Source organism: Elephas maximus, chromosome 22 (assembly GCF_024166365.1).
Source record: "Elephas maximus indicus isolate mEleMax1 chromosome 22, mEleMax1 primary haplotype, whole genome shotgun sequence".
Classification (NCBI taxonomy): domain Eukaryota; kingdom Metazoa; phylum Chordata; class Mammalia; order Proboscidea; family Elephantidae; genus Elephas; species Elephas maximus.
In genome coordinates, this window is record NC_064840.1 from 63,901,687 (window position 1) to 63,925,941 (window position 24,255).

Below are 24,255 nucleotides of genomic sequence, written 5' to 3' on the forward strand. Positions count from 1 at the left end.
TGACTTGGCTGCTGCTAGTGGAAAGGTAACCTGCAAAGGACAAAACATCATCAACAGCAATCCTTTCTGCATCTATCTGAAATGAATGCTTTCAATTCTGAGAATTAATGGGTAGAATAATAACTGTGAAGTACAACAGGTTTGTGCACAAATTATGGGCATACATAATAATAACAAATGTACCACCATTTGCCATTGAATCGATGGTGACCCCATGTGTGTCAGAGTGTTTTTGTGCTCCTCAGGGTTTTCAATGGCTGATTTTTGGGAAGGAGATTGGCAGGCCTTTCTTGTGAGGTGCCTCTAGGTGGACTAAAACCTCCAATCTTTTCGTTAGCAGCCAAGTGTAATAACTGCTGGCACCACCCAGGGACTCTGATAATAAGTGTAGAATAATTTAAAGGCTAAATGATGGGGAATCCCTTAAATAATCTCAGTACATATGCAGAAAAACATCTGGGAAAATATATTCCAAAATATTTGCAGAGGTTACCCTTGGTCATTAGGTTGCTTTTTTTTTTTTCCTTTTTGCTTATTAGGGTTTCCTAAATTTTCTATGAATGTTACAAGAGTAATCTTTTTCATTAGAAATATTCACACACATTTCAAGCATTAATTTAGAACCCATGAGCCACTTACTCTCCCAGAAAAACGATTTCCGTGCTGATTTCTTCCAAATTATGGCGGAGGAAATTGCTCAGAAAAGCACTCACACTGTCGACAGTGATGTTTCCACAAACCACAATGAACCTAGGCGGCAAGAACAGGTGAAGCAGAAGATCTCAGGAACAGAGGTTAGCTTTCTGTCAAGATTTAGAGATGGGCACTTAGCTTAAACCTAGTTTTAAATAAATTTGGTATTTGAATCATGCAGACATAGAAAACAGAAATATTACAGCCTGCATCTCCAATATATAAAACAAACACCAGATTCCTGTAGTCTCTATTCAATCTCAAGAAGGGTATAACTCCAAACATTTGAATGACATACAGCTTTATTTGTGTCAGGAATACAACAATAACTACCATTGCTAGATTTTACATATTTACTTATAACAAACCTGGATGTGTATGGTATCGCTTAAGTCTTCACTTGTTTCCTGATTCACTGATATATCCTGGCTGCTGAAAAACTGAGGCTCAGAATGGTTAATTGATTTTCCTATAGTCAAATACCATGGCCTAAGTGGCACTATATTCTAGGTTATTTTTTGTTTGCTTTCCAAATCTAAATTGTCTACACCAGCGGCCCCCAAGTTGACTCCGACTCATGGCGGCCCCATGTGTGTCAGAGTAGAACTGTGCTCTGCCGAGTTTTCAGTGGATGACTTTTTCAGATAAGTGGTCCCAAAAAGTGAGTCCAATGGAGAGGCAACAAGGAGAGGTGCAAAATCTATGCGTGTAGCTTTTATGGTAAAAATAGCTGCCAATTTCTTTAGGATTAATATATTTTAAGAAGCTTTTCCCCTATTAGTCCTTTAATTAAACTGAAAACAATTTTAGCTTAAATTAAGGGCAAACTTTCCAGATGTTATTAGCTGATTTAGCATGTGTCCCATATGCCTTTCTTGGGATAACTGGATCAGAGTTTGGCTTATTTAGTTTATTTCATGGACTTTTATTATTATTACTTTCTCATCATTGGCTGCTAACCAAATGGAACTGGAGGTTCGAGTTTACCCAGAGGAGCCTCCAAAGAAAGGCCTGGCAATCTACTTCCAAAAAATCAGCTATTGAAAACCCTACATAAAAAAAAAAAAAAACAAAAAAAAACATAGCACAGTTCTATTCTCACACACACGGGGTTGCCATGAGCGGAATCAACTCAATGGCAACTGGGTCATAAACCCATGGCCGTCGAGTCGATTCCAACTCATAGTGACCCTATAGGACAGAGCAGAACTGCCCCATAGGATTTTCAAGGAGTTGCTGGTGAATTCGAATGGTTGAGCTTTTGGTTAGCAGCGGAGCTCTTAACCACTGCATCACCAGGGCTCCAACCGGCTCACACTCCTAGGCTAATTATAGTTTTCACCCAACTGCATGAGAAGATCACCCAAAGTGAGCTTATCTAAATTGTGCCTCTTTCATGTATAACAGACAGGGACTAAATTAAACAGAACGATATCAAATTTAAGATCTCTAATCCATTCTCAGATGTGACAAAGTACAATGGAAACTGAGGTAACATGAATCTACAGAGAAGCAGGGTCAAATCAGCTCCAACTCGTTTCCCTCCTGGGAACAAATGGCTGTGGCGCCAACAGGGTAGGTGATCTAGCAAGCGTTGTAAAAGAGGGCATAGACATTGCTTCTCACTGTAGCAAACCTCCGCCTTTAACTGAGGCCCAGATCATTTAGGGAGGTTTTGGCTATGGCAACTGAATCGAATTATTTCAAATTTGAACTGTTGCTTTGATTTGATGCATTATATAGCTATAAGTCAATCACATGATGAAAATGAGTAAGACAATTAGTAGTAAGAGAACAGTTAGCGATGGGGACCACAGAAGTATTGCCACATCCAGTAATACTAATTGACAATGGATACAATATTACCTGTCATTTTAGATGACTTAACTGCTCTTATTCATAAGATATAAATATAGCAGCTGTATCAAGTACCAGGAAACACTGGTGGTGTAGTGGTTAAGTGCTATAGCTGCTAACCAGAAGGTCAGCAGTTGGAATCCACCAGGTGCTCCCTGGAAACTCTAAAGGGTAGTTCTACCCTGTCCCATACGGTCGCCATGAGTTGGAATCGACCCGACGGTAACAGGTTTAGTTTAGGTTGGTTTTCTCAAGTACCAAATATCTTCTTATGGATTTTATTCTAGCACAGCCCTCTCTAATTAATGAAGACCCTTGTCAAAATTTTCACCTTTGGTTCCATAGCTAGATAAGGCAATAATATCAGGTGTTTAGAATGAGACAGAATCTCTCAAACTAGAAATTACACGTGAAAAAATACTTACTTCTTCCCTTTGACCACTTCATAGGAATTGGTGTATTTCCTCTTGTTAGCAAAAAGTTCCACAATTTCAGGGACGTATTTTGCAAACAGTATCTAAAATAATCAGCAAACAAGACCTTAGCTCTCATTATTTTGAAGAATACTCCAAAATTCTACGATTATGAAGAAAGAGAAGTTATGTAAAATTTTCTCTCCTCTAAGAGGGACATGACTATGACCTGTATTTTAAAAGGAAGAACATATTTCTTTTTCTTCAGTCTTTGGATTTAGCTCAAATTTCATAAATGCTTTTCAGCTTTCCAAATGATGAAAGCAAAGACTAGCAGTAAGACAGCTCCCCTACCTGCTTTGCTCCTTTCTTCAATTCTAACTCCCCCGCAGACTTCTTGACTTTATATTATTATGGGACCATAAGGAGTAGAGGGGGATTAAGGTGAAATGGTTGAAATGAGGGTTACGAATGGCAGAGTATTAGAAAGGTAGTGTGAAGAACTGTTACGGTCTTTAAGAAACTAAGATTAAAGTCAGCAAAAGAAAAGAAGGCTTCCTTGGTGCCTGCTACACTCTCAAACCAAGCATAGATGTTCACTCGTCTAATGTAAGATACTGGTTTGGTGAGAGCTAGCTCATTTGGGCTGGAAGGAACAGAACTTCCTTTAGGTGAAATCTCAGATGTCCTTTCTCTTTAGAATGAAGACTTTAATCTCATGGTCCAAAGATAAAGGAAAACAGGGTTGCTCAAATCTATTTGCAGGTTTATAAGGACTGTCTGCTCTTGTTTGTCTACCATCCTTTATCCCCAGCAGCCAAGCAGTTACATAATGTGCTCTAGGGAACGCAGTTTAGAAAACATTAGATCTATGTAGCTTTTGTTTTTATTTAACACTTGATCTGAATAATGCAACATTCGCTCTCCAAAATAAATTGCTTTATTTCCAACCACTAAGCAAATTTTTAATTTATTTATGTAGCACAGTGGTTAAGAGCTACAGCTGCTAAACCAAAAGGTCAGCAGTTCAAATCCACCAGGTGCTCCTTGGAAACCCTATGGGGCAATTCTACTCTGTCCTATATGGTTGCTACGAGTCGGAATCGACTTGACGGTAATCAGTTTTTTTGTTTGTTTGTTTGTTTCATTCAAAACAAGATTAAAAACACTCTTCACCAAACTCGCAAGGGTGAAGAAGATGATGAAGGTCCGTCCCAGGGATGTCCGGGCTACCACATCTCCAAAGCCAACAGTTGATGTTGTTGCCACGACTAGGTAAATTGATTCAAAGTAAGATAAATTCTGTGAATTTCTAACTTTGAGCCAAGGATCACCAGAATTTTCCACCTGTCCAAAGAAAGAAGACACGGGAAACATCTTTGAATGAAATACAAGGGGAGGTTTTTTTTAAAAAAGGCTATGCATTGGATTCATTTTCCTTACTTCAACTCAAATGAAATAGTCAGTGATTCTCAGGCTGTTGTGAAGAGTTTGCAAATTGTGGGTAGTGGCTGTGAAGCCTTGGGTTCCTTAATTGTGATTAGTGATGAATGTGAGGGGCATGCATTTTGATTCCAGCCTTTGGAAGACTCCACAGGGGAATGGCTGTCCATACCTCTTTCTTTTCATGTGGGTGCATCGTTACTTCCTGGAGTCACAAGACACCAAGACTCAGGTCGAGTAATTATTATTCATTATCAGTTTTTGCTAGGTCAGGATTATTACTACATAAAAAAAAAGACACACTGAAATAGCATTTAACTTCAGTGAGCTCAAGTATATGAATGCTGGTGTCTGAGGAAAAGTAAATGAATAAGCAAACAAGCTTTCCAAGTTATCACCCACCCCCAACCAAAAATTTTTGAGTGACTTAAAAAAAAAAAAACTCTGAAAAATATTTTGCTCTGATTTTTACCTCTGAGTCATCACATTTTAGAAAACTAAACTTACCAGATTATCTTTTTATGATATTAAATACATGGAGTAATTTAGGCAATTGTAAAATCTATATCTACTTTTTTTTTATATCTACACTTTTCCTTTGTTTTCCTATTTTTAGAAAATTTCCCCCCCAAGTTTACATATTTCCCAGATCTTTTCCATTTCTATTCACAAAAGATGATAAAATGCTAAAGATTCCTGAGCAAAGTAGAAGGGTTTTTTCCTGACTATTTTGCATTTTTGCCTTTTTTTAAAAAATTTTTTTGTTGTTAAGAACTGAAGTGGAAAAGAGAAATCATATACTTTGCACAGATATTTGACCACATTTTAATAGTGATGTGTCAAATGCTGGTTTTTTCTTAAATTTGGTAAGTAGGTTAAGAATGTGGGCTCCTATAGGACCCCACTCCAAAATAAGAAGAGATGGTATGCCTATATAACCGTTATGCCTGGTAGTAGACTTTGCTGGAAAGTCTACTAATCTTCTTTCTCTGACCTCTGGAGTCTTCACTAAAACTCCATATTGTCATTTATAATATCTCAGCACAGGGTTTCAATCATATCCTGGCATAAAAAAATATTGTATATTCTGTGATCACCACCATTACTTTTTATCATGGCGTCCCCATTCTCGAGTTCTTAATATTGATTCACCGCCTGTGTGGCTGAATTTTATCATCAAGATACGTTTTCAAAAGGCTCATGGGTATTATTTCCCCTTGCATGCTTAAAACGACTGGATAGGTTACACTTTCTTTCAAGCAAACATTGCACATATTGCTCTGTCATTTCTGGCATTGATTTATGCTGCAGAGAAACCTGAGGCTAGTTCATTTAACTTGATTTGCTGTTGCTGGCTTCTCTCCTTATCCCTGAGGTTCAGTAACTGCTTCAGACCATAGCTGGAGTTCACAGTTTAGGGTCATTTTTCCTGGGATGCTGAATGCTCTTTAATCTACAGAGTCAAGACTTTATTTTATAACACTTTTCTGGTACCATTTATGGTTTTCTCTTCTTCAGGAAGACTAATTTTGTAGTATGTTGAATCAATATTGTCCATTTTCATGTTTCGCCTTTAAAATCATTTCGGTATCTTTCTTCTTTTCCATTACAGTGTTTTTTTCCCTCCATCCTGTCCACAATGTTTTTGACCATTTTGTATGTCACATTTATTATATTTTTAGTTCTCCCTAATGTGTTTTTTGAAGGAACATCCTGGTTGTATTTCTTCTAAATTAAATTTGTTTGTTTCTCTGGCAGTCCAACAAACCAAAACACCAAACCTGTTGCTGTCGAGTTGAATCCAACTCCTGGAGACCCCATGAGCTTTAGAATAGAACTGTGCTCCACAGGGTTTTCTTGGCTGTAATCTTATAGAAGCCGATTGCCAGATCTCTCTTCTGCTGCACTGATGGGTGAATTTGAACACCAACTTTTCGGTTAGTAGCCAAGAGCAAACCATTTGTGCCACACAGGGACTCCCTGACAGTCCAGGTATATTCAGTATTCTTTGCCAACACCTTAAGAGTGGCAGGATTCAACTCATTTTGGCCACATCGGGAAAGATCAATTGTTGAAAAAAAAAGACATCATATTTTGTAGAGGGCCAGTGAAAATGAGGGAAACCCTTAGTGAGATGAATTGCATGATAGTCATAAAAATGGGCCCAAACATATCAATCATCATGAAGAGGGCACTGAACCATGCAACCTTTTGTTCTGTTATACACAAGGTCACCATGAGTCAGTCACCTCAATGGCAGCCAACAGCAACAATGTGATTTTCGGCTCTGTCATACCTTTTTTCTGCTGTCTTTCAGCTTATTTTCAACTCTTGCTATACTGTTTAACAATCTCTTTTTTAAAGCTTTGCATATCTTATTTCAATTACCATTTTCAGGTTTTTTGTTTTTTTTTTTTTAAGCCTTATACGTATTGTTTCAAACATTAACTTTTCCTTTGCTACTTGGGTATATTATCTTGTAATGGTTCTTTTAACTATTGCATTCTGTAACTGTTTCTATACTGCTGTCTCTCTGCTGTCTACCACAAGCCTTGTTATTTTGGCAGAATTTAAGCATTTGATTCCTTTCTGGTTAATACTCATCTTTGAGTGGTGTCATCTTGAAGCTGAAGGACAGTGTAGGACGGGAAGGCAATAAGTTGGGTTAATCATAGCTTTGACTTTGGTTTGTCATTTCAAATAGCTCTCATCAAATCTGTTGTTTTCTTCACTCTGGGGTATAGCTCTTATGGGTTTAACATTCCAGGAGCAGATATGGCTTACAGTGGAGGCCCCTAAGCTGTCTGGTTGCTTCTCCCTCTTTCTCTGCACTTGTCCTTGCAGGCTGTCTCCTTGCCTGGGAGACTCAGTGCCCAACAGGGGCACACAGTCACATGACTAGAGCTGCCAAGCAAGAGGCTTTAATGACTCAGGGAGGGTGCTGGTGGAGACAGTGTCCAACCTAAGAGCATGCTATTTACAGGGAGCAGCTATTCTCCATCTAGGTCTATTGGTGCCTTGGCAGAGCAGGGTTGTCAGAAACTTCTATTTTTCCAAACAACCCAGAAATCCAGATATTTATCTGAACTCTCCACAAAAGCCAACAACGAATTTAAACAGAAATTAGAAAACAGAAAATAAAAACATAATTACGTCAAATAAAATATGCCTGTAGACCACCTTCAGGGCCCTTCACTGGAACTGCTGTTGAAGGCAAAAAGCATACCCTGTCATCATGGTTTCCCCTTCAGCATTCTCTTGTCCACCATTCTATGATGTTCCGGCAGGTCTGTACAGGGACACTGACTGCCTCTCCCATGGTAGGCCCGTTCCCCTAGGTCCAATCCTCCAGAATCAGGGATCCACCTTTACTGCTGTGACATGTCTTTTCAGGGAAATCTCTCTTCTGCTTCAGTGCTGATGAAGTATGAGACTGGTTTTAGATTTCCTGAAGGTTCATAGTTTGCATTGGGCATTTGACATTTTTTCTCACAGAGTTGAAGATGGTAAGCTTTTAATTTTTTCTTTTTTGTTGTTATTACTTTTAATTAATTTTGAGAGAAGCAATCCAATAAAAATGACTTCCACTATATTTTTTACTTTATTTTTCTCAAAAGTCTCCACACACTTTTAACATCCTACTTCAATACTTCCATTTCTGTATCTTCTAATGACTTCTCAACTGTCCTCAGGCAATAAAATCCAGGAGTGTCTCTCCTATTGTCATAATCCATTTACTAGATTCTTGATTATGTGGGATAAGAACCAGCCTCTCTTGTAGGCAAAGGAGGGCAGCTATGTATATACAGATTGTTTTCTGGAGAACCAAGGGATGCTCAAGGCTCCCCTTCACAATTTAGCAGCTCCTCACCCACAACCCCTTATTGTTCATAAGTCTGAAATCCTCCAGTCAGCTTTATTACTTTGACTTAAGACTTTTTAGTCTTTGTTAAAATGCTAGAACCCATATGGATATATACGCTTTATCTATTGCTTACACCTTTGAAGGGTTAGCTTCTTAAGTCTTTCCCTAAGAGCAGGTTTTAAAGTTCGAAGGGGGAACATAGGTACCTTGAGTTTAGCAGATACATATTTGTGAGAAATATGAGGGTGGGGAAAACCCAGAAAGGAGAAATACGAAGATAAACCTCTCATTGGCTTTTCGTGATAGAGATAGGTACTCAGAAGTTTCAACTTCATTTTTCAAAGAAAGGGCATTGGCGCTGACTAGGAATAACAGGGATTGTGATGAGATGCTTACCAGGTGAATGAATCCTGCAGCAGTGAACCACATACTAAGAATTATGGATAACAGTTTGGAAAACTTCACGGAGTTACTAGAGGAAGAAAGACAAAGAGCAGTTGGGCCTCCTCATACAGGTTTCAGAACAACACGAACACCTCTCTCTGAGGTCTGGCTACTCAAAGTGTGCTTTGTGGGCCAGCAGTATTGGCGTCACCTGAGAGGATGTGACGAATGCAGAATTCCACACCCTACCGCTGATGTATCGACTATGCATTTGCATTTTCACAAGCTCCTCAGCTGGATTCATATACACATTAGAGTGTGAGAAGCACAGTCCCCAAACTCACCAAGTGAAACATTTGTTTGAGAAATTTGGATTTTCACTAAAAAAAAAAAAAAATTATATATATATTTTTTAATAACATGCTGGCACAGTGGATAACTGTTTGGCTGCTAACCAAAAGGCCAGCAGTTTGAATCGACCAGCTGCTCCTTGGAAACTCTATGGGGCAGTTCTACTCTGTCCTATAGCGTTGCGGCATGTCGAAACTGACTCGAGGCAAAGCGTTTGGTTTTCTTTTTGGCTTATCTAAATTATTTATAAAATAATTTAATAGATGGTCACATTGTCTAAGGTAATAGTACAAAATGCATTATCCTAGGAATCCAGGGAGTGGGCTTGCAAAATGAAATTTTGAGTAGATCACAGAAATGTAGAGTCATATTGTTAACCTCATAAGAGGATCACTGAGTGAAGAGGATCAGAAAAGCTTTCACCTCCTAAGTAAAGCCACAGAGTTTAGCTGAAGTCTCCCTTTCCCATCTCGACTTTTCCACGAAGCATACACACTTAGCAGTGAAATCCTCCTGGCCTGCAATGTTCTATGCTTCCAGTCAGAACACAGAGGCATGGGGATTAAAACTCTGAAAGTGTTGCTACCAAAAGGTACTTTGGATTTCTTTCTTTCTTTTTTTTTAATGTTTAAAACAAAAAAACAAACCCATTGCTGTCAAGTCCATTCCAACTTATTGTGACCCTACAGGACAGAGCAGAACTGCCCTGTAGGGTTTCCAAGGAGCAGCTGGTGGATTCGAACTGCTGCTGATCTTTTGGTTAGCAGCTGACTTCTTAACCATTGCCCCACGAGGACTCAATAAACCCACTGCTGTTGAGCTGATTCCGACTCATAGCAACCCTATAGGACAGAATAGAACTGCTCCATAGAGTTTCCAAAGAGCGCCTGGAGGATTCGAACTGCCAGCCTGGTTATGGTTAGCAGCCATAGCACTTAACCACTACACCACCAGGGTTTCCAGGGCTGCACAGATGGCTCTATTTCTGTAAGCAGTAGTTCACCACTGTTACCAAGCAACTCATGTTCAGAGTTAAAGGAGGTGCCTCACATTTCTAACCCTGAAGAAATGCTTATTTTACCTAGCCAGGAGAGACAAGATTCATAAAAAGCAAACGTGTAGAACAAAGCCTCTGGATTGCTTTGATTTGTTTTGTGAGCTCACAATTAACTCCTAAATGAATTTACGGATTGTAGCTTTACAAAACAGAGAAATAACAAACTCTTCAAAATGACTGCAAACCTTTCATCCAGTGTGCTGTGTAATATAATGGGATAAACTGAGTGAACAATATCTTGGGAGCTTGGGGATTTTGTGAGTTTTGCACTGAAATTCTGAAGGGAAATAGTTAAGTTTAAAGCTTAACCAACAATTTCATTTTCTATGAGTTTGAACCAACTCGATGGCAATGGGTTTTTTTTTTTTTTTTTTTCGGTTTAACGTAAACTAGTTAAGTAGGCAGTTCTTCAGGCAGGGCTAGTGTTTACCTGGTCTTGATGGCCTGTAGAATTTGCAAGATTTGTGGGAGTTCTAGCAGCCTCAGTGCTCTTAGGAACCTTAGACCTGCAAAGCAATTGAAAGGAAAAAGATGCCCAAAAACGACAGTCACTCCTGGGAGTAGTTTGAAGTATAATAAAATTGGGATTCCTCGCACTCTTTTTCTCCCTAAAATGCTCAAACATAATATCTTATAATGTTGTGGGTTTATGAGCATGGGCCCTGGTTCAAATCCTGGCCTGGACACTTAGTAGCTGTTGTAATCCAAGGCATAATCTATTTCCTCATCTGTAGAACAGGAATTATAACAGTACTCACCCCATAGAGTCGAAGCATTAACAGAAAGCACATAGAAGTGGGTTTCACATATAATAAGCACTATGTGCATTTTCTCCTATTTAACTCATGTTTAAAATTGAGAGCAAATTTTCCATAAACAACTTAAACCCTCTACCACAGAACCTCTATGACATCCTCTTCAACGTTGGTGTTTTTTTTTTTTTTACTTTATGTATTCTGATGATAATGACAGCAAGTAATAGAATTGGGCCTTTTATTATAGATAACAAATAATAATATAAAATTACATAAAAACAGATAAAAGCTCCAGAATGCCCATACAGTGTCAATGCATCTACCTTAAGGACAGAGTAACTAATTAAGTGAAATAAATCTCTAACGTGCCACAGCAAATATGGATATGACAGTTTATAGCTTTTAAGGACCAAAGGAGGCTTTTTATCTCCTCCACCTGTATAAGCATCCCAGCATAAAGGTGAACCTGGAAGATAAGATGCTGGGGCCATAACCTCTCAGGCTGAGGATACAACCATCCCATAAACTACTGAACACCTATTGTGCATCAGATACGTTACTAGGTGCTGAGGTTGAAAAAACGGTTTCTACAAATATACTACAAAGCCATGTAAACACAGTAAGGGTTTTTTTTTTTTTTTTTTTAATGAAAGGCAGGCATTAAAGAAAAATGAAGAATATTTTTGAATGTGAAATGGTGAGATTTTTTTTTTTTTTCTTTTAACTGCTACTGACTCCCACAGTGCACTTACCCAGCCAATTACTCTTCAAATAATAAGAAATGAAGGTTGGTGGGATGGTAAAGATGTCTACAATCGAATTCATCTCCAACCAGAACTTGATCTTGTCATCGGCTGCCAAAAACTGTGAGATAGAAACAGAAGACCTGAAATTCTGTTACCCTCATGAATTTTAAAGTAAACACAAGGGATGGCATTACTCAACTACATTTCATTTGTCAACTGAAGTTTGCTCTCATTCTAACACAGACTGGCAGGTAAGTAGGTAGATAGGTACATAGATAGATAGATAGACATGCAGATACACACACATATTATATGTAGATATAGAGAGATTCAGCAGCCCTGGTAGCACGGTGGTTAAGAGGTTAGCTGCTAACCAAAAGGTCAACAGTTCAAATCCACCAGCCATTCTTTGGAAACCCTATGGGGCAATTCTACTCTGTCCTATAGGGTCGCTATGAGTCGGAATCCACTCAACGGCAACAGTGTTTTTTTTTTTTTAATCTATCTATATCTATACATATATCTATAATGTATAATAAATATACATTCATCTATAATATATAATAAATAACTGCATATACCTATAATATATAATAAATATATATTAAAATACCATCTCATAAATATTTTGGATAAATACACTGAAATCTAGATCTGGGATAATATTTAACAAACGCTTGATTGTAGCCCTGAAAAACCATTTAATAAATGTAATAAAAACGAAACAAGGACAAAAGCATTTATCACAGTAGTATGGCACATCTGCTTACCCGTGGAGCCAATGACATCTTCGTGGGCTTATTAGTACAGCTCTGCTAGATTGTGATCACTAGTAAAACTTGGTGGTAGGTGGGAAACCAATATGGTGTACATTGGGACAAGTTGATGGTATTTAATAAAAGAATCATTTTAGTTTGTGTTTGAATTTTTGGTCTGGTTTACAGTTAGAAGTGCAGGAGAGAGAGAGTTTTTATGTGTCATTATATATTTAGCAATCTGGGGCACAGACCTTGTATCTTTACAGCCTGAAAAATACAGGCAGGTTGTATAACTAAGTCACATACAGATCTCTTTTTCTCAGACCTGTAAAGTTTGTGTCTTCACTTCCATTTTCGATAGGTACTTACTCTCAGCCCAAAATAGAAGCTAAAGAAACCATTGAAAAGCAAATCAATAGGAATGGTTTTGTCTTCATATGAAGAACAACTTCCAACAGGGCTGGAAAAGAAACAAGGACAGTTTGCAAAGATGAACATTTTATAAGCTGTGTCTATATAGGGCCAAATAAAGGAAAAGGGTAGGCAATTTTCTATTTATTCACCATAAATGGTCAATCCAGACATGTAAGTTCAGATCTAAAGAAAATTGCTTTTCTTTTGGGAGTGGAAGTATGTACATAACACCATGGGACTGAAAATAACAGGGAAATTACTCAGTCTTCCTTTCATGGAGTTCACTAGTTCTGTTTCCATGTTATCAGTGAGGATTCTGAGCAATAGAGACTACGTGGCTCTCCTTGGTCTATAAGACCATCTATTCAGCCCGAACATTTTGGCTTCTGTACCCTTCTGATACAAAGCTGATCTAGGTCCCTGGGTAATGTAAATGATTAAGTGCTTGGCTAATAACTAAAAGGTTGGTGGTTTGAATTCACCCAGAGGTGTCTCGGAAGAAAGGTGGGATGATCTATTTCCAAGAGGTCACAGCCATTGAAAACCCTATGGAGCACAGTTCTACTCTAACACACATGGGGTTGCCATGAGTTGGAATCAACTCAACATCAACTTTTTTTTTTAAGGTCAACTGGACTGGTTTGAACAAAATTCAAGAAGTATTTCCTAAAAGATCTGTTAGGAATTCACAAAACAAAGACTACTTGTTTCCCTAGGTTCCTAAAGTTGCCTTACTTTTGTGGTCTTGTAGTCCCAAATTTACTTCAGCTAGAAATCCAAAATGATTTCCAGAAGGTTGGCATGGAGATAAGATTAGATTGGGCTGTGGCCAAGAAACTGCCTTAACCTTGGGATAGAAGAAGAGAATGGGTTTGGAGTAGAGAAGACAACAACAATCTCCTTCATCCCAGATGAATTCTGGTATTTTCCCTTTCTGGAGACCAGCCAAAGTTGTTTAAAACCTATGGGAACCCTGAACCCATTGTAGCACATCTGTTTCAACATTTAAGGAATCCAAAGGCATAGAAAGCCTTCAGAAGTGGCCCAAGTGAGGAGCCACCAGCTGGAGGCTTGGAGTTCCAGAGTCTCTGGAGTAGATCTGTGCAGGACACTCCATCCTCCAGCAAAGCAGGATAACAGGATGCACGCGAAACTCATGCCTTTCTTGTGGAGCTGGGTTTAGTGCTTCTTGGGGGCAACTAAACACTTAACGTTTATGAGCTTTTTTTTTTTTTTTTTTTTGATGAAAATATGTTAAGCATTATTCCTCAGGAAAAAATTCCAAATTAGCTGGGCAACCTACTGATATAGCAGACATGGGTAAACTGGGGATTTTACTCACTCAGAAGAGTTGATGAAATAGATTATAAGAGATCCGATACTTAGTACAAAGACAAGGATAACCTAAAAAAAATAAAAGAAACAAATGTTCAAATCTATTTTATTGACCTGGAACGCAAGTGAATAAACAAACCAACCAAATTACGTTTTCTCTTTTTTACCTTGCTTACATACGTGTGGCCATTTCTTCACATAGTCATTCATTTAGTCAGGAAAAATTGACTGGACCTTTGCTGGGTCTCCAATAAAGGAACACGTACCCATTTTACTTACCTAACTCCCAACTCCCACATACTTCAGAATAAACAATTTGTCCCTCCGGCTGCTCCTAGAGCTTTTTGATCTCAGAAAATCCTACTACTTGTTCATTCATCCACTTATAAAACATCTATTAAGTGCTCAATATGTTATACACTTCAATACATTCTAGAAAGCGAGGCCTATAAGACATAGACCCTGGACTCGAACTGCCCATGATATTGTAGTTGGGTCAGAATTTTGAAAGGTGGGAAAGTGCTGTAAATGAGAAGTAGAAAATGAGCGCTTTTAACTCTAATGGATCGGGTCTGTGAAACAAGCGGTGTTTGTGGACTGCAATCAGAACAGAGTCCGTTTCAAGCCCTCCAGGCCTTTAGTTCTTTTCCTCTCCCTGGATGAAATCTTTGGCAGACTGTGTGATTTTTCAGGCCAACTTTAAGTAATAAAAATTCCTCCAGTAATTTCCAGCTTCTAAATCTTCCCTGTTTTTAATATGTTCGATCCAATGTAGTTCTCATGCTAAAACTGAGTTTTTTATTTACAATTAAAGCTTCTCTCCTTTCAGGTGTCCCTTGGGCAGACTCCTTGTATTGGGAAAAGACACAGTTTCTTCTCTGTTAACCCGTTTTGGCTTTTTTATTCCTACTTGCTCACTGACTAGGCTCCCTCTAGCTTCTCCAGAGTTGGAGGTCAGAGCGTGGGAGTGAACAGAAAAGCAAGGTAAGAGCAGGAAATGTCTTCCTTGACCTGTGATCATTGATGATGCACTTATCCGGGGGATTTCTGGGCATGGAAGATGTTTAATATTTAATTTCATGTGTTGCTTCACTGCTCTTTGGAGATCCAGTTCAATTCATTTTCAAATTCAGCAAGTATTTCTTTAGTTCTTATCATAATCCAATGAGGGACAATGACGGTTCAGTGGTAGAATTCTAGCCCTCCAAGTGGGAGACCCTGTTTCGTTCTTGACCAACAGACCCCACACGCAGCCATGACACACCTGTCAGTGGATGCGTTCATCTTGCTATGATACTGACCAACTTTCAGCAGAGTTTTCAGACTAAGACAGACTAAGAAGGAAGACCTGGTAATCTACTTCTGGAAATTTAGCTAATGAAAACCCTACGGATCACAAAGGTCTGATCCACAATCAAGAGTAGGAAGCATTTCCTTCTGTTATTCATGGCATCTCCATGAGTCCGGGGGGATTCTATGGAAGCTGACAACAACAACATGATCCAAATCCTGTTCTAGTACTTGGGATTCATTGGTGAACAAAAATGGAACTTACAATCTAGACAACAAATAAAGACAGTTAATGATGTAAATAGGAGTCCTTGGGTAGCTCAGCTGCTAACTGAAAGGCTGGTGGTTCGAGTCCATTCAGAAATGACTCCGAAGAAAGGCCTGGCAACCTACTTCTGAAAATTAGCCACTGAAAGTCCTACAGGGTTCTACTCTGACACACATGATGTATCCATGAGTCAAAATCTACTTCATGGCAACTGGTTTGGCTTTTTGTTTTTTTTGTTTTTTGGTTTAATACGTAAACAATATAGTATGTTAGGAGATACGTGCTAGGAAAATAATGTAGAGCAAAGTGATGCGGGTCAGAAATACAAGGGTTGAGGGCAAAGAGGTGTCTGTCTTAATAGTATTTAATTGCCGAAGGTCCGTTCTGTGGTTCCCTAAACTGGGTGAAGGCGTATTCTTCGCTGGCTACTCACAACTCCTTCCTCAAGGTTCTACCTTCTGCTGCAACTCTGACCCCTTCAGATGCCTAGAAAGCAGGTTATAGAAGCCTCTCACTGGTTGCCTGACCGGATCCGTGCGAGAATTCAAGCATTCTCTGCCTCAAGGAACAACAGAAGAGCAGATTCTCTTCAGAACAGCAACTCCTCTAGCCCAGAGCAGCCAACCAGACAGTCGCTTGTCAGAAATGAACCAGACAGCCATCCTCCACGTCCCCAAAGTTTCAAAAGATGCAAATTAAAATCCTCGAGTGGTATCTTTGAAGCCTCTTTCCTTAGGCTTCAGATGAAAGTACTCCCATACCTCTGCTACGACAACGCTTGTTCCAAAAATTTTCTTCTATTTCCAACTCATACCTAATTTACGGAAGAGTCTAAGAATTTCAACTGGTTTTCTTCCGCTTGCTTTCTAAGTGGCGATCTTGCACCTCACTAAGAAATACTGGCATTTTTAGGGGGGCTTTCAGTTCCTACTATAGGTTCCATTTTAACATCTACATTAAGTTTTGCAGGAACTATTAGTAAATTTCATTGTTTCCTGGTATTTCAGTTAGAGAAACGTAATCTGAAACTCAGGAGAGATTTTGGGAAAGTACTTTTTTATTGGTATAATGTCAGTATATCAACAATTATAGTTTTCATGACATCTTGTTTCTTTTCTTTACATTTAATTATACATTTTTTTCTCTTTTAAAAAATCCTGCAATAGATTCTTTAAATATATCACATATTAACAGACTTCTGGAAAGATGACGGCATGTTACATGTTTATAGTCCCCAAAACCAAGGAAATGAACAAAAAATAAATAAAAGAAGAAAATTTTATCTTTATTAAAACTAAGAACAATCCCCACCTCATACCACAAGCCCAAATAATATCATCCAGGTATAATACATAACAAACAGCAATATTTATACCAAACCAAATGAAGGCACTAATAGCAAACAGCTTGTTAACACTGTTCAGTAAGTCAGGTAAATTATCTGTAAATTTTCCTTGTATTAGAACAGAAAAATCTGAAAGTGCTGACTGTTTTGGGAGGGTTAGACAGCTCTTTGCCTTATCCCTAGAGGTTACAGACTGAAGATGGAGCCATATAACCCAAAGGAGCCTAAAGGAAAAACTGAGGCCAAGCAGTCACTGAAGGGAAATCTCATGGTTAGCAGCAATACTTCTTTTTTTTTTTTTTTCCTCTAAGAACCCTGGAAAATAGTAAAAGGAAAGTTAACTGGTAAATCTGAGACCTCATCCAGAGAGAGCCTTATATGTGGAGTGGATGACCATAGCATTGACCCCATGTTTGTCTCTGTGGGAAAGCACACCCTAGATTGGGACTTAGATTTCCAGTGTGTATCTGGAAATCTAAGTCCCACTCTAGTGTGCTTCTGTGGCAAACCACACACTAGATTGGGACTTAGTGGATAACTGTGGTGGCAAACAGCCACCACAAAATGTAAAAGGGGACACTATGAATATTCTAGCTCTTCATTTATGAATACTAGCAGGCTTGGGCTTGGCTAGCAGACAATATAAAATTGCCAGTTACATGAGAATTGTAAGAAAACAGCAGGATCAGGCAGAGAAAATAGATACAATGATCTCTAATGAAAGAGTTAACACAAAATATATGACTAAACATTTAAAAATTGACAGAAAGGTCCAGAAGAACTAGATGGTGCCAGGCTACAACTGATGACTGCCCTGACAGGGGACACAACAGAGAACCCCAGAAGGAGCAGACAAGTAGTGGGATACAGACCCCAAATTCTTGTAAAAAGACCGGACTTAATGGTCTGACTGAGACTAGAAGGACCCTGGTGGTCATGGCCCCCAGACCTTCCGTTAGCCCAGGACAGGAACCATGCCCAAAGCCAACTCTTCAGACAGGGATTGGACTTGACAATGGGATAGAAAAAGATGCAGCTGAAGAATGAGCTTCTTGGATCAAATAGACTCTTGAGACTATGTTGGCATCTCCTGTCTGGAGGGGAGACAAGAGAGCAGAGCAGGTTAGAAGCTGGAGGAATGGACACAAAAAGAGAGAGTGGAGGGAAGGAGTGGGCTGTCTCATCGGGGGAGAGCAATTAGGAGTATATAGCAAGGTGTATATAAATTTTTGTTTGAGAGACTGACTTGATTTGTAAAGTTTCACTTAAAGCACAATAAAAATTAAAAAATAGGAAAAACATTTAAAAATTGCAGTGAGTGTTCCTAGTTAGATCTGAGAGGCTATCACCCAATTAAAGGAACGCAGCCTACAATCAGAAGGAACAATAAGGGAACAAGACAGAGCTTTTGTGACTGGCAGGAATGGGGTTGACAAAATTAAGAACTCAATAGAGGTACTGAATAGTAGAATGGATATTGATGAAAGAGAAATAGAACAAATAAAGGAATTTTCCAAGACCACTAAGCAAAAGATAGAGGTGGAAATTATGATAGACAACATTAGGGTGGTTAGATCCAAGAGATAAAATTATAATTGGCATTCTAGTAAGATGAAACAACGTTTTAAATAATAGCTAAAGAAAATAGCAAGAAATACTTCCCTGAGCTGAAGACAGTCTAGATTGAAAATGCCCACCAAGAGTTGTCTGAAGGGACATTAAAAGAATAGATACATGAACACATATGGTGGTGAAATTTCAGGTTTTGAAAAAGAAAATGCTACATTTTTCTATATTGAGGTTAAAAAAAAAAAAAAGACAGGTTATCTACACATTAAAGAGAATAAGACTGACTTTGTAACTCTCGCTTCTAACCCGTATCAGTCAATATCTATCAGGGAAAGCAGAAACCACGTCAGTCACTTTAACAGAGAGAATGAATTCTAAAGTTCTGTCAAACAGGATTGGAAAGGCAGAGAAGGAATATGGAGGTCACAAAGAGGTAGTAACTGCCAGAAACTATACCCCCAATGGCTGGGGGAATCAACAAACAGAGGTTAGGATTATCAAAACTTAGCAGTTTGAAAAGTAGTGCCCTTTGGAGCTGGGAATCAGACCTTGAATGAGGGATGTCATCATGACTGGTGTGGGTACCGCTGAGGAGATGCTGTAAGCCTTGTTCTGGAGTGTTGAAAAAACACTGGGCACAAAACCGCCTGCTGCTACTAGAGTGAAAAGCTGTTGATTAGGTGAGACTGAAAAGAATATACAGAACACAAAAGGAGCAAGTCTCTTTCCCTCTTGTGGAGTGACTGACCATAGCATTAACCCCATGTTTGTCTTTGTGGGAAAGCACACACTAGATTGGGACTTAGATTTCCACAGTGACTGTGAGCCAGCTGGCAAAAGAAAAATGTGTTTTCTGAGTCCTGACCCCACATCAAATCAGAGGGTAAAAGGCTGGCTTTGGAGCTGAGAGACAATAACAAGCAGGTAGCATAGAACTACAAGACACTGGGACAGCATTTACAGAGATTTGAGGAGAAAGGATTATAAGCCAAGAATTCAAACCCAACCAAATTGCTCACCTGGGAGACCAAGGCAAAATATGATTTTGGACATTCGAGGATTCAGAAAGTATACAACACATACTTCCCCTTACAGATGAATTTGGGAGGTATTTACACCAAGAGAAAATAAAGAAGAAAAAAATTTGGAAAGGGAAAATGTGTTTTATATATATAAATGATGCATAATGAAACTGGTAAAATTTGGAGTTAACTTTAAATAATTGTGCTTAATTTAATTTTTACTTTAAAGCAGTATTAAGAAGAAACATTACCAGATGTATGACATAATAATAACAAAAAAACACAGCCACAATCTGAATATTCAGATTATCTCAACAATGTCTGGAAGGAGGGAGGGATGGTGTGGAGGAAAAATATTAAAGGTCTCATGCAAGAGGAAGAGATAGATATAAAAAATACAGAGATATATAGGTGGTCCCCGACTTACGATGCATTCAAGTTACCATGAACAGCGCTTACAAACCTCTGGTTTTTGTACATCTTCAATCATTAGTAATATGTACAACATACAATGTTGTAGCTTGTAATTTGCTGATGTTGTCATTTTTAGATGTTCACTTGCAGATGTTAAAAGATCTGATTTATAAAGATACTGATAATTAAAAAAAGCAGTAACAATAAATCTAAAAAAAAAAAAAGATATTTGACTTAAGTCAGAATCAGAACCGATTTAGGATGGTGTTGTCAGACCGAAACTCTGTCATAAGTTGGGGGACTACCTGTACAGTGAAATATGGGGTTGAAAATTCGTTCTGATTCTGATTTATCTAATACCTATGATATTCTACTAAATGTAGAATTATTCAAATACGCAAAAAAAAATAAGTATATAAATCTAAGCAAGAAATGTAAATATCAGTGAATGTTCACTGCTTACTGTGCACTGAGCAGTTTACATGTATTATTATATAATTCTCCCTACATCACTTTTAAGGAGATTATTGTCATAATCCCCATTCTAAAAATGAATGAAATCCAAATTTAGAAAAATTAATTTGCTCAAGATGACACGGTAGAAAGCAGAGGAACCAATGTTTAAACACACATCTCTCAAAATTCCAAACTTGATGCTCACAGTCACCGTGTAATTCTGCCTCTCAAGTAATACAAGGAACAAAGACTACGATGGAGCTCCTAGGTTAGTACCCAACATCCATTCTCCTTCCTTTACTAACGTGTCTCCTATCTACTTGTTTAAGCCGCTGATGATTATATATTCTCTTATGCAACAAAACCCAACCTCTAAATACTACAAAGATCAATAAAATGGTCACCATAAATGAGAACGCCTACATTTCCCGAGTAAATTAAGAAATTAAAGGATTCTTAAATTACATAAAAAGCAAAAATCCAGCTGTGTGACATTTACAGGAAGCACACTTAAGAGGAAATAAGACAGAACAGTTAAAAGAGAGCTGGGCGAGGACATACCAATGAAGTGAAAATAAAAAGAAAGTACAAGAGTCAACGTTACATGCTAAATATTCTATTCTAAAAAATTCCAGTAAAGAACATTAGATGTGACAAAATGGAGGTTTCATATTGATAAAAGGCACAATCAACCATGAAGATAAAATAGGTAACTTTGTACACTAAATGACATCATATGTGAGTACATAGTTCCAAATCTGCTGGAAATTCAAGAAGCATTCAATGAAACCAGAATAATTACAAATGAGGATTTGGACATACCCTTTTCAAGTAGTCAGCCAGTAAGAGTTGTTGTTGTTGTTCTTAGTTGCCATCTAGTCAATTCCCACTCGTGATGACCTCATCTCTGCAGAGTAGAACTGCTCCATAGGGTTTTCAAGGCTGTGATTGTTCAGAAACAGATTGCCCGTCTGTCTTCCGAGGCATCTCTGGCAAGTAGTCAAGCACTTAAACTGTTTGCACTGCTCAGAGACTCTAGCCAATAATTAAGAATACAGAAAGTACGTATAACATAGTTAGTGTTGCTTACATATCAAAGACTCAGACAGACTAGGAAAAATTGCCTGGTGATCTACTTTCTAAAATCAGCCAATGAAAACTCTATGGATCACAATAGAATATTGTCTGATACAGTGCTGGAAGATAAGCTCCCTAGGGCGGAAGGCACTACAAGGTGTCTGCAACAATGAACTCAAATACGCCAGAGATTGTGGAGATGGCACGAGACCAGCCAACGTTTTGTTCTGTTGTACATAGGGTTGCCATGAGTCAGGAAACCCTGGTGGCCTAGTGGTTAAGTGATACGGCTGCTAACAAAAAGTTCAGCAGTTTCAATCCACCAGGCACTCCTTGGAAACCCCGTGGGGGCAGTTCTACTCTGTCCTATAGGGTCGCTATGAGTCAGAATCCACTCCACGGCATTGGGTTTATGTATATGTATATATATATGTATATATATATACACACACACATATATATGCACATTTTTTTTTTTTTATACAGCCCTGGCGGTGCAGCGGTTAAGAGCTACCTCGAGCTACCGAAAACATTGGCAGTTCGAATCCACCAGCTGCCCCTTGGGAACCCTATGGGGCAGTTCTACTCTGTCCTATAGGGTCGCTGTGAGTCGGAATTGGCTCGACGACAGCAGGTTTTTTTTTTTTTTTTGGTATGCACATATATACACGTATAAATTAATGAAATATATAATATCAATTTTACATACACACATTCAGGTATATATGTGTGTACGCATATAGAATTTATAAACAGAGGTAATGTTTTATGATATCAGTTAAATATGCAAATCTCCAATAAGGCTAAACAAGACAAAAATGGAGGAACTTGACCCATCACAACATGGGAAGAAGGACGTTAATTAGAAGTAGAGAGAGGGAAATGGTTCCCTGTAACCAAAGGCGGAGCTTAATCTATGATCAGTCAGGGAGACCTTCAAAGTGACATTCTCTATAAGGGTTCCTTTTCCTTGGAAAACGTCATGTGGCTTTGGAAAAATAAAATCATTTAAAACTAAAGTGGCTGTATTATTTACTGTCCCAAAACATACACTTTTAAGAACAAAAGATGCTGTTAATGATTACACCAGGACAATGGGCAAAACCCTGAGTTTATGATCACCTTACTTGTAATAATGTCATGCTGATTCAGTAATTACTGCTAAACAACTCTAACAAATAGTAATAGAATGGATAAACGGGGTAACAGATTTGAAATATCAAGGTAGATGTAAGGAACTAAAAGAGAATCTAAATTTCTTGAGACTATAAGGCTCTAAATATTATTTTAGATGCTTCTTCTGAGTTATTATTGTTAAGACAATGTGATGAAAACAACTTAAATATATTAAAAAATTGATAATTACTAAGCAAAAAAAGTAAAAATTTCTAGGAAAGGCATCTAATAGATAATTTTTTTTTCAATTAATATATATATGTAGATATTACTTATTGCTAGAATGAGCCATGGTTCCACATCAACATTAGTCATTTTTTGTTTATAGATACAAGCACCAACATACTTTGTTTGCAACTAGATTAATAACAGTTATTACATTTAGCTGATTATATATGCTAAGCATATATGGTATGTTTTACACATGCTAACTTGTGTAATCATCACCCATATTAACCATTTAATCATCAAAAGAAACTACCTGAAGATAGCATTTTTCATCACCATCTTATAAATATTACATTTCATATGTTGCCTTCTTTATCTCCATGTATCATTTCCTCACTTATAAAAAGGAGGTGATACTAAGACCTCACTTTTGGAAAGCAGATCGTGAAAGCATGTTCAGAAAGAAGAACTGGCATTAGTCTTCAGGTGGATCCATTTTAGGAAATAGCACCTATGGAAGCTATTGTACCTATGAAAGCACCCTGTACCTGCAATCCTTAGGAAGTCTGCTGGTACTTCTTCCCCCACCCTCCTGGGGGGGTGGTGAGGGGTGTATCCTGACTTGAAGATGGGATCAATGGATTAACCTGAATTTGGATCTAACTTTGCCTCCAGTTGGCTCCATCAGCCATTCACTTTACTACTATCCACAGAGAACTGCCACAAGGAGTAACACATTTTATTATTTCAAAATTTCAAGTTTATAGATACAACTTATGGGAGGAGAAGAGTTGTCTTTAGTGGCCTAAAGTCCTAAAGAAAATATAACTGACAATGTTGTTGCTGAGAATTTACAAGGTTTGAAGGAAAACGCTGGTAGCACTGGTTGCCTCTGGGGATAGAAGCTAATTTAAGGAAGACATTTATTTATTTATTTACTATGTACAGGAAACATACAACCACAATGCTCCTTTGAACCGAGGATGTTCAGACTTTGATTGGCTTACTTTGGACACAACATCAAGAAAACCAATCACTAGAAAAGGGCATCACGTTTGGTAGAGGGTCATCAGAAAGGAAGGAACCACTCATTGAGATGAGGGGATGCAAAAGCTGTAACTACGAACTCAAACATACCAATGAGTCAGAGCCAATTTGATGGCAACTAATGACAACACCAACAACACTGATACTTTTTGAATTTTGTACCATGTGCATCCATCACCAATTCAAAAACATAAACAATGTGCTCATCCACAAATAATTAGTGTGATCCTTGTGTAGCATTTCCTACCATTCTTCCTATTCATATTATAAAGATCTCTAAACTATGATATATTCTCATACTATATGCCAAAATAAATTCCTGATGATGTATTAACTGTAAAAAATGAAAAGA

At 38.2% G+C, this 24,255-nt stretch overlaps 1 protein-coding gene across 1 annotated transcript in view; it reads right to left on the minus strand.

The window, feature by feature from the left end:
* KCNU1 (potassium calcium-activated channel subfamily U member 1) overlaps positions 1-24,255 on the minus strand; it is a 170,952-nt gene that overhangs the window by 127,325 nt on the left and 19,372 nt on the right. Inside the window, 8 exon segments of the mRNA XM_049865508.1 lie at positions 640-750; positions 2,976-3,067; positions 4,140-4,310; positions 8,668-8,743; positions 10,494-10,569; positions 11,571-11,682; positions 12,692-12,782; positions 14,079-14,140. Coding sequence (XP_049721465.1) covers positions 640-750; positions 2,976-3,067; positions 4,140-4,310; positions 8,668-8,743; positions 10,494-10,569; positions 11,571-11,682; positions 12,692-12,782; positions 14,079-14,140 — 791 coding nt within the window.